This window comes from Channa argus, chromosome 3, assembly GCF_033026475.1.
Source record: "Channa argus isolate prfri chromosome 3, Channa argus male v1.0, whole genome shotgun sequence".
NCBI lineage: Eukaryota > Metazoa > Chordata > Actinopteri > Anabantiformes > Channidae > Channa > Channa argus.
In genome coordinates, this window is record NC_090199.1 from 19,962,548 (window position 1) to 19,980,262 (window position 17,715).

At 37.2% G+C, this 17,715-nt stretch overlaps 1 protein-coding gene across 7 annotated transcripts in view; it reads left to right on the forward strand.

The window, feature by feature from the left end:
- Positions 1–17,715, forward strand: part of LOC137124272 (zeta-sarcoglycan) — a 315,366-nt gene that overhangs the window by 195,504 nt on the left and 102,147 nt on the right. For all 7 annotated transcript variants that reach the window (XR_010913939.1, XR_010913938.1, XM_067499090.1 and 4 more), the window contains one exon: positions 16,158–16,259. Coding sequence is in view for 5 of the 7 variants with exons in the window: in XM_067499090.1 (XP_067355191.1) it covers positions 16,158–16,259 (102 nt within the window). In the remaining 2 variants the exon portion in view is untranslated. The remainder of the gene's footprint in view (positions 1–16,157; positions 16,260–17,715) is intronic.

A 17,715-nucleotide genomic window follows, 5' to 3' on the forward strand; every position in this document is an offset into this window, starting at 1 on the left:
TTGGTTTTACTCACATATTCTGGTTTTGCAGTTGTCAGTGGGTGAGAGATTTGATTGAATATGACACACTGTTGGCTTTGAGTAGTGGATGTCTTTTTAGCTCAAGGCAATGGATGGATGAGGTTCCAGTTTTCCTAATATAATGCATGACATAGGGCACTACACAACACGTGCACTGCCAGTGATGTTTTTGCAGTGTTTATGTAGTTATGATTACAGAATGACATAGATGTGTTTTAACAAGCGTTAGGAAAGTCTGCATTTGATGATTTAACTTGGGATGTTTCTAAAATCAACCTTAAGTAAATGTTTGTCTCAACACAACAGTTTATCATAAGATTTTGATCATAAGACTTGGTCCATGTACATGATGTCTTACTGAGAGTTATAGCTTATAATCCTTCACACATCAGTATAAATAGCATCTCCACAGTTGGGTTTTTGGTGATGAAATTTTGTGTGGGATATACTGTATAGTATATTGTTGGACTTACCAGTAAGAACAAAGTTAGATCTATTAGTACTTAATTGCCTCACTTGTACCAGTGAGAGTTTTGGAGACAGCCTGAACACCACAACACTGTTTGAAGGTGACGACTTATTTGTGTGTCTGTGGAGAGTCTCAGTTTTCCAAGTCATGGTTATCCCAAGGGTACTTGTTTAGAGTGGACCTACTTATAAAGCTAAGAACTCGCTTGCCAGCAAGCAAATAAACAGGTCCAGTTACCACTAAACAAGCCCCCTTGGGGAAACGTTTGCTTAGCTGCAGAAAGACCATAAACTGTAGGATCAGATCCAGCATTTACTGCAGTAATTTGGCTCTCAAGCATCTTCTCTTGGTTAAACTGCTGAATATATCTCACAGGTGAGGGTGGGGAGGGGTTGTGCCAACTTCTTCAGGAGTTAATATCACCCGTGCCTATGAGTTATAGCATCACTCAAGCTGGTGCTCTTGACTAATTCTAAGAGGTGAGCAGTATCTAGTGGTTTGGTTTAGAGAAACTAGAGTGGGGAAAAAAGAAAGGTATTCTTGCTCAGTCATCTCAGTTTGAAAATGCTTTATATATCACTTAGAGGCAATTTGGGTCCCAGAAATTGTTGAATAAAAGCAGATCTCTGGCTGCCAGCATCGGATCACAGTTGCAGAGAATATTTTCTTCAAAGAAAGAGCTTTTTTACTTGAATGAAAATTAATTACTGTTAAATTGTTTTGTTGCTAATGCAATGTTGTAATGCGGAAATTCAGGGTTTTACTTTAAACTTTGCAGCATAAATTTGCAGTGTTATTTAAAAATGAGATCTTTGTGGTGACCAGAGTTGGATTTGATATAACAGCATTTACATATTTCATCTGAGTGCACAGTTAATGAAGTTGTGCTTCCGAAATCTTTGGGTAGCACACTGCCTGCAATTTTCAGCAGCACATATGCATTATGGATTAAATGTGATCATTGTGTTCGGAAGGCAAATAAATGACTGCAGCCTCACTGAATATCAGCAAGTCAATATTAGCACTCTCACTAGTCACCTTTTAAATAGTCCCTGTACAGACTGTTTAGCTAATGTAGAACATGAATGTGTGGGCTGAAGTGCTGTTGGGATTTGTGTGTTGCTTCCAGTGTATACGCCTGTATTAGAGTCACTGTGGATTCAAACAGTGCATGCTTCTGCACTTCTATGGCTTTTTTCTTTTAGATATTCAGCTTTTCATTTGATGCAAATAAATAAGAAACCTATTTGGCTGACAACGACTATGGGTACTCCCCCCTTAAATGGTGACTATCAAAATAAATACAATAAACTGGATGAAAATTAGCAGAGTAATAATAATAATAGAGAGAAATAAGAAATCAATGCAACTGTCCAGAATCTAGAACCTGCTGTAGCTTAGCAGCTGTGCAGTAGGAATAAAAGCAAGCAATGGAGCAGGCCATTCAGTGGTCAGTAAACTTGAGATGTTCCTAAAACTATCAGTATTAAAAAAGAAAAAGTCATTACCCTTAGTACAAACTAACACAAAGTGTTGTGCCTTTTTACATTTGCCATCATTCTGTCATTCAAATACAAATCAATTTCTAACCATCAATTTCATTGTCTATCTTGAAAATTAAGGACACATACAGTATATTAGAAATCTGAATTCAAATTAAATCAAAGAGCACTTGTTGCCAAGTCTGTACATACGCCTGAGTCAGTTCCTAAAAACATGTTAGGAATATGTTTATCTAGACTTGACAAACAATGCAAGTAGCATTTTTCCCTTTCTCAAAGTATTTGCGTGTTAACAGTATGATATATAATATTTGCAATATCTTGAAAGTAAACAAAAAGTTTTTGAATTATTTATTTTAGTTAGAAGCCTTCATCTAACAACTGAGCTTTGCAAGATCACATCTATACTCTCCCTATTGACCTAATAGTTCAGATTTAGTTTTTTTCTACAACAACAGAGAGTGGGGTGACAGCACTGAAGCAAGCAGACAAACACAAGCATGAAAAGGCGTTAGACCTTTGGTGTCATTTTGTCACTCAGACTGTCTCTCAGGCTACAGAGGTGAAGTAGGACACAGCTGTTGGTAAAAGCAAGGTGATGCTAACTGCACTTGTCAACTGGTTCCTTTGTGATTTTGTGTGCTATTTGAGTGGGTGAGGGGTTTGTGTGGAGCAAGCAAAGCAGTGGGAAAGTCTCTGTCGTCATTTGTCAGTCAGAGGTGATTTGGGGCGCAGGTGCTGGCTCGTATGTAGGAGACAAGTGAGTGCTCTGTTTGTGGGCACTAAGGCCTGTCTGGTCACGTAGACCGGCGTTCAAAAGCAATGCACACTCCGGTACTTTAGAAAGGTTAATATCTGCCCTCCTGGGGAAGCTGACACATTGTGTAGTTGGTCCATTGTAGCTACATCATTTTCACTGAAACATCACTTACAAATGGAGACATCAGTGAGGAAGTCTGGTTTGTTTCGTTGCACACATAAGCCTGAGTTATACTTTACAAAGATGCATATTCTAAATTGTACATTCAAGATTCATTTTATCGTCATTCAAAACACCACTTCAGAGATGCAGTGCAGAACAAAGTTTGGGTACTCCCGCCTTAAGTGGTGACTATCAAAATAAAAACAACAGGCAATTAAACTGGCTGAAATTTGCAGTGTAAGACAAATGTGAAATCAATGACCCTGTCCAGAATCTAGAACGTGCTGTAGCTTAGCAGCTGTGCAGTAGGAATGAAAGAAAGCAATAGAGCAGGCCATTCAGTGGTCAGTAAACGTAATACAAACTAACACAAAGTGATGGTTCTCTTTAATTATTAGAATAGATGTCTAATTGAAGATGAAAACAGTTTGAACATGATACTTAAATTTGTGACAATTCACAAATATTTTTATTCCATGTTAAAATGTGTCAACATTTGGAATACTTGTGTTCTTAAAGGATAACCTCAGTTATATAATTCATTTTAAATAGGATGGCCATAACAGAACCAACTCTTCTTATAATGCACTCCAGTACGACCCCAATAATAAACACATACTAGAAATATCTGACAGTTTCAACCTTTCAATATGGAGGAAGTGCTGAGTTTGCATTACCAACAAGTTAACATGGCATATGGCAGCAATGTCATTTTACAACAATAGCTACTTGTAAAATGTGGAGTTAGATACCATGGTATGTCTTAAAAGCCGGGTGGTCTACATGGCAGCACAATGGTGGAGTGGTTGGTGCGGCCGCCTCACAGCTAGAAGGTCGTGGGTTTGCATATCCACATCTGTGTGGAGTTTACAAGTTCTCCCTGTACTTTTGTGGGTTTCCTCCAGTTCCTTCCACAGCCCAGAGACATGCATGTTAACCTAATTAACTTAATTGGTTAACTCTAAATTGCAAGTAGGTGTGAATGTGAGTATGAATGGTTGTTTGTCTATCTAAAATGTACTGGTGATCTGTCCAGGGTGTACCCCTCCTCTTGCCCAATGGCAGCTGGGATAAGCTCCAGCCCCCCTGCAACCCTTAACAGATTAGGCGGTCACAGATAAATGATGGATGGTTGTCTACATGGACATTAAGTTTATATGTTATTACAGCTTTACTTAGAGCTCAGATATCATCTTTTAAATCCACCTTGAAATATTTGTACATGAAATAACATGATCAGCTCAGATATCATCTTTTAAATCCACCTTGAAATATTTGTACATGAAATAACATGAATAACACAATGGTTTTGCTTCTGTGTTAAACATGGTTTAACCAATTTTGAATCCTTCCCTTCATCTAATGTTGGGATGTTGATTCTGTAGGTTAATGGTAAAGCAACACACACTATATGTAGTGGCTGGTGGCATTGTGCTGGCTGACTTTCAGAGCAAACTGGCTCCTGTGAGGCAATGAATAATTATAATACGGGGACTGTTTCTAAAATGGATTTTGATTTGCACTATGATGTTGAAATTTCCAGAAGGAGCTAATTTAAGTCACTCTGGATTCTGCATTTATAACTGGGAAAAATCATTATCATTTTATAATAACAACCTAGTTTAAATATCAATACTGCAAGTCATGGGGAGTTCAGGGACACTGGCCAAAGAAATCTGGCACATCCTAAAAAACAAGCCAGACTGCAATTTTCTACATTTTTATAATTATTTACAATTCTCTCATTATTGTGACTTCTCATTTCAAAATTTTGAGATACTATTAATAGTATTTTCCTATAGTGACAACTCCCTACCTCTTGGGAGCTATTTTCCCATAGTAATGTGTGAAGAAACTGGTTATATATCAGTTTATTCTGCCTTCCATACATATTGGGGTTTAGTTTATAAAGAATCTGTTTTTCAAACAAGAAAAAGGGGTTTTATTTTCAGGCTTTTTATTTATTCATAAAATAAATTAGTATAAAACTGAAATATACAACACAATTTCAAAGTTAAACTGAAAATTTAGTAAAAATACCTATTAGAGCTAAAGTAACTCAGCTGTCACAAGCCCACAGCTCCCAAATACCTATAGAGGCTGTGTCTTTTCCCTGACCAACTAAATTATATAAACCAAAAAATTAACACAAGGGGAGTTAAACATGAAAACCTCCTCCTACTCCTACAGAACAAAACCCCAAAACAAATAAATGTGGATTATTAAATATCAGATCTCTATCAGTAAATGACGCAATAAGTGATCATCAATTTGATTTATTTTTTCTTACTGAAACTTTGTTGCAGCTAGAAGAATATGTCAGTTTAAATGAGTGAACCCTCCTAAGTCATATTAATGATCCTCTTTCTAGAAGCACAGGCCGAGGTGGAGGAGTAGCAACAATCTTCCACTCCAGCTTACTAATAAACCCTATACCTAAACATAATAATAGCTCCTTTGAGAATCTTACTCTTAGCATTTCACACCCAAACTGGAAAACTCAAAAAATTGTAATTGTGAACCATCCTCCAGTCTCCTAATCAGAGATTTTAAACAGTACATTTATATTTATATTTAGTATTTATACGCAATCTAGAACAACTGCATTAATGTTACTGGTTGTTAATTGTGTTTAGTTTCATCCTCTAATAGTTTAACCTGAAAATAGTTTCAAACACCTAAAAAATACACACATTTATGGAACATTTACAGAAAAGCTGCCCAGAACCCTTCTGTGTTCAAAGTAGTCAAATGGTAAAGGATGCCCAAAGCCCGTTCTGTCTTTCCTCATTTGTGCATCCCTTCAGCCATTTTCTCAGCTGTTTTTTCCTAGGCAAAGGTGACACTGCTCTCTCTCTCTGTCTCTCTCTCTCTCTCTGGTCTCTGCCAGGTGACATTAAAGGTTGTGTGAAAAATTGCAACAGTCCTAAATATTAGAAGTGCCTGCAAAATACTTTCCCATCCTATCCATCATCACAGGAACACATGGGTCTGTCCTGTGTGTGTTTGTGTGTGTGTGTGTGTGTTCATCTATGTGCGTGTCTCTGTGTAAATGGACACTCACAGTAGAACTCATTGTGTCGGTACTTAGTTTATGGTTAGAGTGGGTGTTCTGTCTGTATAAGCTTGCATATGGTTTACTTTCACCTAATAGGACAAGTTTGCCAGTTAACCTCACTGTTATGGAGGAATTTTCCATATCTCTACAACTACTACATCAAAGAGGACAGTTACACATTCTGTTGACCTTGCACATACAAAACTCTCCAACTTTTTATAGCTGCCATTGAGATGTGCTTTTCTAGACACTGTCTTGCACTTATTTAACTACATTAAATTTACAGTGGGTGGGGTAAAAATGGTGATCATATTGTGGTTTCCAGCACAGGTCACGTCCTGCTTATACTTCCAGTTGTTAGAAGACAAGGGGATGCTACTCTTTGTTAAACGTCACCCTATTTCAACTTTTTTGAGATGGGTTCTTGCCGTCAAATTCAAAGTTAACTAATAGTTTTCATTAAATGGTGAAATGACTCAGTTTCAACAAATTGTATATTGTTTTTGTTCTACTCAACATAAAATATGGTTTGATGAGATTTGGAAATCATTGCATTCAGTTTTATTTAGATTTTACACATCTTTATTTGAATTGGGGTTGTAATATTTAATACAGTGTCAATAAAGTATATGTATACATATGAATGATTTATATGATATTTTTTCTGTGGTAGTATTTCTTGTACCACCTTTTTGCCTTCATCCGCTTTATCATTTGCTCTAAAGTAAGTAGTACTAGTGTGTTCAATTTTAACCCTAAGGTCTTTTGTATTTGTGTGTTTATTGATTCTGAAAACTTCCCTGGGGTGTTTTTCAATTTAGGCCAAGGGATGTGGTTGAGTCAAGTAAAATAAAATTTGGTGGAATAAGAAACTAACCACTACATATGGAGAAAAAACTACACGGTCAATAAATTATCCCACATGAATCCATTTTCCTTTTGTTTGTTTCTTTTTTTATCATTCATCTGCATTTTAATAAACAAACATCTGTAGGCATTTGTACAAATTGTATGTGTCAAGGAGCATATGGTGTATTCTCACTGCAGCTTGTCTGTTTCTGTGTGTATTTTAGCTTTTTGGTGCTGCATTTACATACACACATCTGATGCGTTTGGCAGGATGCTCTATTAAGACAGAGGAGAACTGTGTAGATTTTTTTTACACATACTATAATTATGTAGAGTTTTGTTGGCAACTTATTTGCTTATTTTTCATTGTTACAGAGATTAGTAAATAGCAGACAGTCTCTTACTTCATGCACCAACCGGTGCAGACATACCTGCAGGTAGTGCCAGTGTTTGAGATGGTTATTCCTATTAAAATAACCTACTTCATAGTAAAGTTTTAACAGTCACCAGATTTTCAGCCATCTGGTCAAAATTGTAATATTCCAGACTTTATCAATGATGTTATTGAACTTTTGGAATTTTAGCAAAGTTAACACACGTTTTGGAGAGCTGCTGGCCGTGGCACAGCTATATTGCTTTGGTAATATAATATAAAATAATCTACCTAAGAGAAAAGTTCAGGCAGCTTCTTTCAACTTCAGCAGAGTTTGATCTTCCACAGGAGTGAAGTTTAAAGACTGTGTTTGTGTGTTTGTCGACGCACCTTTCAGTTTTGTTTTTAACAGAAACGGCATCAGTCAGCTCTAAACAATCAACAAAGCTCCGTGAATATTTGTAACACTTTGTTAACAGTACTTAATTTGCCACATTCACACATAAATGACTGGCGGCAGCAGCAGCTCTTGTCTGTAAAGATTTTTGAAGGACATGTAAATTTAATTAATATGACAGTGAACACTTCTTCTTTAGTCAGAATTCACATCATTAATTCTTCTTGAAATTATGATGAAGGTAAAAATAGAGGTAGGATAGAAACAAATGAAAAATAAATTCACCTGCTCTGTAGTTTACTTGAAATCAGAGATCGTGGACTCTTTAGGATCCAATCACACACCCTATGGTGTAACTTAACACTGGGTCTGTTTTGGTGCACCTATAATTTCTCATTGTTCAGGCATCTCAGACCCATCGCCACCATATACTTTCCCTTCACACGCATTGCAGTCATCTCCTGCCTCTCCAGCTCTGCAGCCGGTTCTGTTAGCACACAGACTACGCTATCTGTGTAAATGCTTGCTGCTCTTGTCTCACAGCTCCACAGTGCTTATTAAGTTATTCTCTATTTCTCTGCCAATTCTCCAGCAACCGTTCTTTCTCACCTTTCTCGGTTGCCCGCCATTAAGCTTTTGCTCATGAGGCTGCATGGACCTTACCCACCGAGCAGCTCATTTCTGTAGTTACGGTGTTCTCTTTGGTTGGGGTGGAAGAGGATAAGTGTTCAGGAGTTTTTTGTTGTTATATTTCCCCACTGCATCGGACAGTACAGGAGTGTCTGTTTTATCTCAGATCCTCCACACTTTTCGGGAGTCCTGTGCGACCTATTTCATCGAAGCAGCACACTGCCCGACCTACACAGCGTGGGTGGTCATGCACCCAAAGGAAATGTTTACGCCCAGGTATTTTTTAGCCTCTGCATCAATCAGGCCTGTTGCATACTTACAGTATGTCTTACTGCTTAGTCCCCTTGCCGCTATCCCCAAGGTTATCGGCCGCAGCAGCAGACCCATGTCACCCATGCAACATACCGACCATCGATCTGTTCACTGTAATCATGAGCCCATAGCTTTATTAGTTTAAGCTACAATTTTACAAGGGTCACACCTTGAACCCTCTCTGTCACTGGGGTGCATTTTGGAGTTCCCTACTCATTTTGGCACAATCACAAGGGCCCCAGGTAGGGTTATGTGAACATCTTAGGTGAGATGAGGCCCATCATCGCTCTGTTTCAATTTTAAAGATCGGTGATGTGAGGCGTGATACATGCTGATGACAAAGGTCATGTAGTGTGTTCACCAGATTACCAGTTGACCTCCGTAAACCTCAGATATGGATTTTCTCACTTTCACCTCTGGAAACTACTGCATTCCACCTTTCCAGAGTACCAGTACCGGTAAATCTGTCTGTAATTACTTACTGGCCATCTGCCACCCCACTTGCCTCAGCATGGCAGAGACTGCTAGGTAGGAACTGGATAAGGGTTTTAGACCTGGATGACCCACTGTACGCACTGTGAGAAGAGATGAGTCTGCCGACAGTGAGGCTTGTATCACAAGTAACGGCCGTAGGGTCCTAAATATCAGTCAGCACTCAGGTCAGGGATCACAGTGTCTTCTCTCCCGGTGCATTGTCATGTGCATTATCCTTAGCTTCCTCCACATAAAGAGGTTGTGATGGTGATTGTCTTCACTGTGCCTAAGATCTGTGTATCTCCCAGAGACATCCTGTTTGTCCCTTTTTAGTGGACAAACAGGGGATTTTCATATTGTACCAGTCAGAGTTGCCAGACAGGATTGCCAGGTGGCTACCAGCTGAACGTAGTTAAAGCCATGTTCTTAGATTTGGTCGTGGCAAAGCAGATCAGTTTCCACGTGGTGGTTTTCTTTATGTGCGACCACTTCAGCATGAGTGGGTACGTCTGTTAATCGGTCGTGGTCTAAACTGCCCCATTAAGTTTTCCCTCAATTACGCTGACCCGTTGACCACTGGTTCTAAAGGGGGGTGGGAGGACCGTACAGAAGTGCACAGTACTGTCTTGTCCCTCTGTTTGTTGTCCTACAGTTTCTACTGGATATATGTCTTTCTGACAAGGCAGTCCATCTCAATGTAAACAATTGTTCTCATCTCAAAGATACCTTTGTGCTTTGAATTATATATCTTTTTTATTTGTTGTTTAGGTTTTTTTTTTTTACTTTATTTGGGAAATGTGTTTATTGACCTAACAAACAAAAAGACTACAAAAAACATTCTTAGAATACTGTGATTTTATCTCCTCTTTTTCATGTATGTGTGAAACTAAATGAAAATATTGTAAATTTATGTTGTTTTGTAATCCCATGTGGAATGTGTCAGATGTTTGGCATCAAGCGGAAATAAAATTTACCAACTAACAATGTACATCCACTAAGGCAGCATAAGATGTCCTTTATATAAATATTCACAACACAAAGTTATTAACCACTACTAGTCTCCAAACAACAATATAATTAATTTAGACAGATAGTCAACAACAAACCCATGAACGTGAAACTTGCAGAGATTCTGACTGACCATTGCTGCTGATTCTATTGAGCTTAGGAAGATAAAGTGTCTCTTGACACTTAATAGGATTTGCAGAGTAAAGATAAGAAAGTTATTCAAGGACAAAAATCAATGTATAAGATCCCAAAAATCATACCACTTAAAGCACTATCAAGGTATCTGCTTTCATAGAGAATACATTTTAATTAAATTTCATGAGGCCTATTTTTTAGAGTATCATTTTCTATTCTAGGTTCATTTTTGTTATATAGAGACAGATTTGACAACTCAAATATTATAGGGACATATGTGTCCCGAGAAGGCTTCGTCTAGTGTGTAGTACAACACAGATACAATGTTATTTTGATAACAGGAACAACCTCTGACCAGAAGATTCCAAAAACCTGAACTTGTGGGGCAGTGATGGTTTAGTATTTGGTAAATGGTCTGCACTTACATAACAGATATCTACCTTTTACAATGATTCTCATTCACACATACACACTTACAGGTTTTACTTACAGGAATTAGGCACCCACTCACACATCAATGGGGGAGCTGCCACGCATCTGGCCTGACTCAAAAGGAGCACCAAATATCGCGTTAAGAGTCTTGCTCAAGAATGCTTCAACGTGACATGAAGATACAGAAATCAAACCGACAAGCCTAGGATTGTTGAAGAATTACTCCTCCGTCTGAATCACAGTAGCTTGTGTTATTCAGTGGTGCTAAATCTAAAGATTTAGCATGGAAATAAAATATTGGCATTGAACCAACTGTACGGATATAAGTTGTATTGGCACTGGAGTGTTGGTGCTTAGAATGCTGCAATGAAAAAAAACAAAGCATATTTGTTATTGTTTTCATCATTCATAACTTATTCTAACTTCTTTTTATATTTTTTAAATCATTAAAGCAGTTAAAGTCTTTATATCTTTTACCTCTGTTTTATTTTTCAAAACAGTACCAATACTTTTCTTTAGTAAACATGCAACTTTTTGAATACGGTTGTTGGGTTTGTGTGTACATTTTCACACCATGCTTGCATCCCAAATATTCAAATATTTTAGGCAATCATCTCATGCATGATCACAACTGCCCCACATGCATCTATCTCTGCCCTGCAAGTATCTGGAACTTGATTTGATGATACATCCTCACAGGAGCTGAAGCTCCCAGAATGTCTCCAAAGTGGGTGGAGCAGAGTGGGGGAAAGTTTATAATATGTGTCAGTGAAACTCTTTTCGGACATGGGATAGTTACCATTGCGGGCCTAAAATGGCCTTATGCACAGGCATCAACAGTATGAAGGGTTGTTCAAATCATTATGTGCTAAACTAAATATGTTAATAATATCTTGATGCCTTTGTTTTTTATGTTTTGCCCCTTGCAGTATGGTGATCAATCCATTGATGCTCTTTTTCTCTCCATCTTCTTTATCAAAAGCTTGTGTTCACTTCTGAACACATGGTTGACTATGTGGTGTAGTGGAGAGATTTACTTATTTTCTTCTGTTTGTTGAAAAATCTCCATTGTATTCTAGGCTTTGGCAATATGTACCATTCATGCTGATGATACATACTGGATAAAAAAAAAAGAAAATGACGAGCACCAGTGAGAGAACGATTGAGAGCTGTCAAGTTCAGTCAGAATAAGGCTTCATTGTCGGTCAGTGGAGCATTGAGATGGAATTAAACCACCTGATTAATTTTAGCATCACTGTCATCATGTTGGAATTGAGAGACAGTGTGAGTTAGGTGGGGAAGGGGGAAAATTAAGGATGCTTTGTAGCGAATGTGGTGAGTGAGTTTGTTTAAACTGAACTTTTTATTTACACCTCTGTCTGTGTATGTTTCTATGTAGTCTACAAAGATATTGTTGTTTATGTATCTGTGTCTACTATTTAGTGTGATTAAGATGTGTGTGTTTTCCAGGGACTTGTGTCTTAACATCTGTTTCATTATTGCTTATTGAATAAGCTGCATGCTCCACTGTATATTCAGAACAATAACTATAGTATCGTCTATTCAAAGATGCTCCGTATAAACGGAAAATAATAACTTGAACTGTTGAAGTGAGATCAGGCAGGCATGGGAACTAGAGAAACAGTCCACCCTAAATGTTAAGTGGATTGATGCATCTGCCTCATTAAGGATCTTTGTTTAATGCACAGCGGTGCCACGCTGGAGCTTGTTTCTTCACCTACTTGAGAGCAAACACACCAAACAACAGTTTTGTGTTTGGCCTCGCTTTAACTCAGTTTAGCACTAATGACCATTAGTTGGAGAGAACGGATCAGACCTGCCATTTGACATTTTACCAAGAGAAGAAAAAAAAAAAAAAGATAAGCGCTGGTTAAAAAAGGGAAGCAGTTAACATTGATTGAAGTTTTAGAACCACGGTCAAATCTACCTTACAGGCTGTAGCTCAGGTCCATAACATGGCTCAGATCCATGTTATTATTGGTTTTAAGAAATGAGGTGTGCAAACAGGCTGGCTGACTGATTGGGAGAGAGCCTTTTCTGAAATAATGTGAACATAACATTAGAGATCTTTTAATTTATTAGAAGTGGAAAAAAGTGGGTTAATTATTGCAGGCCACCACAGTCTATGTATTAGAAAACTTGCTTTTATTGCTTCACTATGCTCGTGCTGACAAGTATGTTTGTGCTATTTACATAAAGATGTATGGGATTAATGTTTTGTCAAATTGACATGTAAAGTTTGCCTTGGTCAGTGTGATTACCGATTTGGAATTTAAATAGATCAATGCTGATCACCCAACAGGAAACAACATAGAATTATACATTTTTGTAGTTATTGAGGTGGAAAAATATTTTTATCCCAAATATCTTTGAGCATCAGTCATTGGCTTTTTTATCACGACAGTTCAAAACAACTGTTCAGTGAGTGCAATGTGGAAACTAAATATATAATTTTATTTTTCTTTGCATAATATTTGTCTTTTTCCTGTTTTCTCATGTTATACACTCTGTAGTTAAGCATGAAGGTGCACTTCTAACTCTTCTCGTTAGCAATGTTGTTGTTGTTGGGTTTGATTTGACTGGAGATATGCGTGAAGAATCTGTAAAAACTGCTTTAATTTTAGCATTGAAATTAAAAAGCACCAAACTTTAATTAAAAATTAGTTTTTCTCTTTCTTTGTCTTGTTTTTTTCACGTGTAACTCGGTAGTACACCTCCACACACAATCCTCCCAGTGCAGCTCACCAGCCGCCACAGCCCTGAGTTTTTTTCCATGCATTTTGTCACAGCTGATGAGCTACACTCTGCCTTTTTTAGTCTTATTTTGCTCAAATTTTCTTGTTTCTTTATGATTTATCCTGCTTTGAGTTTTGAATTTCCCCACTTGTATCTTTCCCAATCTCTCCTAGTCTTCTCTATTCTCATCTTTTCAATTTCTCTTTCTCAGTCTTTTCTCTCCCTTGTGCCTTGAGTACATTTCCAATTTGAAAGGCTTTGTTGGTTTGTTGCACCTGACAATTAATGACAATTTGCTGCTGCACTCCAAACAGAATTCCTATCTTCATGGACAGTTTCATCAATATTTGTGAACATAAAAAGAAAGCTAGGAACCAAGGAAGCACAACTAATATGTTGTCATCGAAAGACACTGAGTTATTCCAATTGAAGGCTGAATTGATGCATTCCAATGTTTTTACTTTTACTAAGTTTATCCCCTTAAAGATCATTTGCCCAACATGATAATAAGAAAGTTTTAATTATGAAGTTTATATTAAATGTTGACTCAGGACTGCGATTGTGTAAAATTATCTACTTGACATTTTAGCACACTTTTGTAACTTGGTATATTACCGGTAGCTATGGTTATTCTCTCCAAGTCAACAATCAAACTTCATTCTTTTTGTGTTTGAGTAGATTTTTTATCAGCTCAGCTGGGTATTCTCGCATTACTATTATACCACTGTTAATAAAAGTTTTGCTCTTCTTGTACAAGCATATGTTTTTACAGACATTTGTTACCATGACTTTGACTACAATACCCAGAAGCCTCACCAAATGCTGACCAGAACTCTATTGTGGTGTTGCTGTATGCTGTTCCTACTGCCAGTTACAGTATGAATGTGACATGGTGCAGCAACTGCTGCTGTGTAGGAACCTCTGTTATCCAATTTAAAATGAATTTAATCTTATCATAAAAATCTGATCCACCTTTTTTGAACCTTTTAAGCATTTACTTGTGGAATGTGAAAAATGCCTCCTTACCTAATTACAAACTGGTTGAGTGCCATTTTATCAGCCAGCTCGCTAATTAGAAAGAGTGATATAAACCATATACACTCAAATCTGTGCTTTGCAAAGCTCAAAATCCCATACAGATTTTTCTTTTTTCTAAAATTGTATCAAATATGTGGGAAACCAATGTGTATGAGCAAAATAAAATGTTTTTAATAGTTAATTTTCATGACAAAACAAGCACCATGCCCTCACTATTTTTGGTTAGTTGTAATCATCAATATAGAGATTAGAGTGTAACCTATGAAGTAAAAATAAAGGGCTTCACAAACATGATCATTCTAAACTCTTTGTAATGTAAGTGGAATGTATAGTTTGAAATGTGTAATTGCATTGACCTCTGTTTGAAGAAGCCCCCCACTGTCACCCCCCACATCCCTTAGCTGTCCTCTGATTTACTTGCTTTTGTGACTCAGGGTTTTCTCAGCATGGGTCTCTTTTATCTTTCTGTGTTTCCAAGCTTAAATCTTTTTGTGGAGTTTTCTATCTGCTCTGTACGCAAAAATTCCAGCACCTTGTCATATCGACAAAAATTAAATGTGTCATGAGATTTTCAGTTTGCCAATTGCTAAAATTCACCTAATTTATTCTTGCTGTATGCTAACAAAGCTAACTGCAAAGAGCATCTTGTACATCAAGTGTATTATGGTATTATTGTCCTGTTGAATCTGTTTCCCCAGTTTTTGGACATACGATATTGTATAATGCTTAGGGCTTGACATTAACACCTGCCCACCCACCAAATACAGAAGCCACTCCACTATTCCCTGTGGAGAACATGTTGGAGATATGAAAAAGAGGAGATATGCACTGGCACATAAAAGTAACAAAACCTGGAGATAGGTTGATTGATTGGTTTTGCCTTTTTAATTTTTTTGCAGAAGGTCATAAGCTGAAAGCTGTGTGACAGATGCTAATCTGCAAACTGATCAAACAGCTGGTAGAATATTTCTCAAATAATTATATATAATAATTATATATTTATATTAAAAATATATTCAGAAACTGGAGCTTGGTAAAAGGTTTCAATGTAAAACAGGATGTCACTGTGCATGTAGCAGACCTGTATCAATACACAATATCCTCATCTCACATCAATATTGCACTGCTCATTAATGACTAATGTTAAAAATTACTACTGGGTACCATCTTAAATTGTCAAAACCAAAGGCCTTAACAAGTGTACATGCCATAAATACTGACAGAGAACATGATATTTAGTCAGGACAAATTAGAAAGATAAATTGAATGAGGCAAATACCATACAGTATTTATTTCGTAAGTGCAAGAGCTGGAAAATGTTCACAATAATACCCTCAATATTTCCTGCAACCTCCAAGTGTAATGTTTTTATCTTTGTGCCTATGTTCTGGCTCTTTAGATTTTTTTTAATTGAGTCATATTAAAAGTGATACAGGACTGTGGTAGGATGCGAAACTGTAGAATGAACACACTTCTGACCTACTCTTATTGTGAGAGCTGAAGATATATGCACTAATCTCCACTCAAATGAATAAGTAATACCTTGACACTGTCAATTGCAATTCTCAAGCTATTCTGTGTGTATGATTTTATAACAGATTATGGCATCATTTATAATTATTACTGAAGGAAAACTCATCTGAAGGTAGATGAGCAAAGGAAATGAATGGATTAGGAAACTGCATTAACATAATTTTGTGTTTTTATTCTTTCTTTTTAACTCCACATATTATTCTATATGAATAACCAGCAAATTTATTTTCCCTGTCTGTGTTCTTAGGATGGTATGGGGAATCTCCGGGTGACCAAGGAAGGTGTCAGGCTGGAGGGAGTGTCTGAATTCTTATTACCTTTATATGTCAAAGAGATCCAGTCTCGTAGGGTAAGATACCATGACTGTGTGTGTATGTGTGTTTGTGTGATCAGAAAAAAATGCTACATTATTTTGAATTTGAACTTATCTTGCATAAATAAAAAACAGACAAATACAACAAATAGTAATGAAAAATAGATCATCAGTCTTCAAGGAAAAACAACTACCTCTCCGTAAGGACACACACATAGAAATACATAAATCGCTCATACATCTAAAATCAATCCCCTCTTAAATTTGAAAGAAGAGCACAGTTTAATACAATGAGAATTCCCATGAATATGAACCCCTGTATATGAATGAATATTGACTATTTTGGAAGATGGAGATGGTGGACTGGTTCAATAATAGTGTAAAAGAGTTTGTTTCAAAATAAGAACTGAAATTACTTTGAATATGTCTTTGCTTGAATTGTGACTTATGAATATGTGGAACATGCTGATATCATAGAGGTGCAGATAAACAATAAAAGCATGATGACATTGTTAATTTACAAAGACCTTAGTTTATTCCAATGGATTGCCATGGTTCCAGGCCTGAACTCCGTTTGTTTTACCCTTTTGCTTTCTCTGCCCCTTCTTCTGCCCACCTTTACGCACTGCCCTCCGCCAGCCCTCACTCCCTCACCCTGCCCCAGGTCTGATTATACAGGCTTTCCACCCTCTGGTTTTGTTTTTTCCCTCAGCCCCCTCTGTCTTTTCCCTTTTGGCAGTGGTGCAATCCATTAATTACTGGTTCAATCAGATCACTTGTGTGATGTCCTATTTAACCTGCCTCCCTCCGTTCTCCAGCGCCAGAGTGTTTGTAACAGATTGCGCTCAGCTCTCCCGCAGGTTTTTTTTATGTTTCGGAAGATTAGCCTTTAGAAATATACTGTTCTCTATGTTTTGTATAGATCTTGTTTGTTTTATCTCTTCTTTTCATCATCTTGATTCTTCAATCGCTTGTAAACAATATTCCTGTCGTAGTGTCTTTTGTTTTCTTGAAATTCAGTTTAGATGTCCCCCCCCCGTATTGTGCTTTACGTTATCGTCGGCCTCTTTGTTTGTTGTTCACTGTTTTTGTCTTTCACTTTTGGTTTCATTAGTTTTTCATTTGTATGAAAGCTTTTCCATCACTTCCAACTACTCTTGTGTGAATGCATTTGGGTCCAGAAAACAAAAACCTCACATAGATTGGGTTACTCTTTTTACTAAAAGGGTATTCAAAAACAAGGCTGTCTCATCTGGAAAGCATTATTACACAAACCTGGATACATTTGAAAAGAAGCCTGGGTTACACCACACTGTAAATGTGCTTTCTATGATTCCAACACCTTCAAAAATTGTTCACTATTACAAATGTATGCAGTGGATAGAATAAAAGAATAAAAAATCCGGAAGGGTTTCAGATAATTTCATTGATTTCCACCTGATGTTGATTTTGGAGCATTCTCATTTATAATATTTAATGACCACTACCTAAG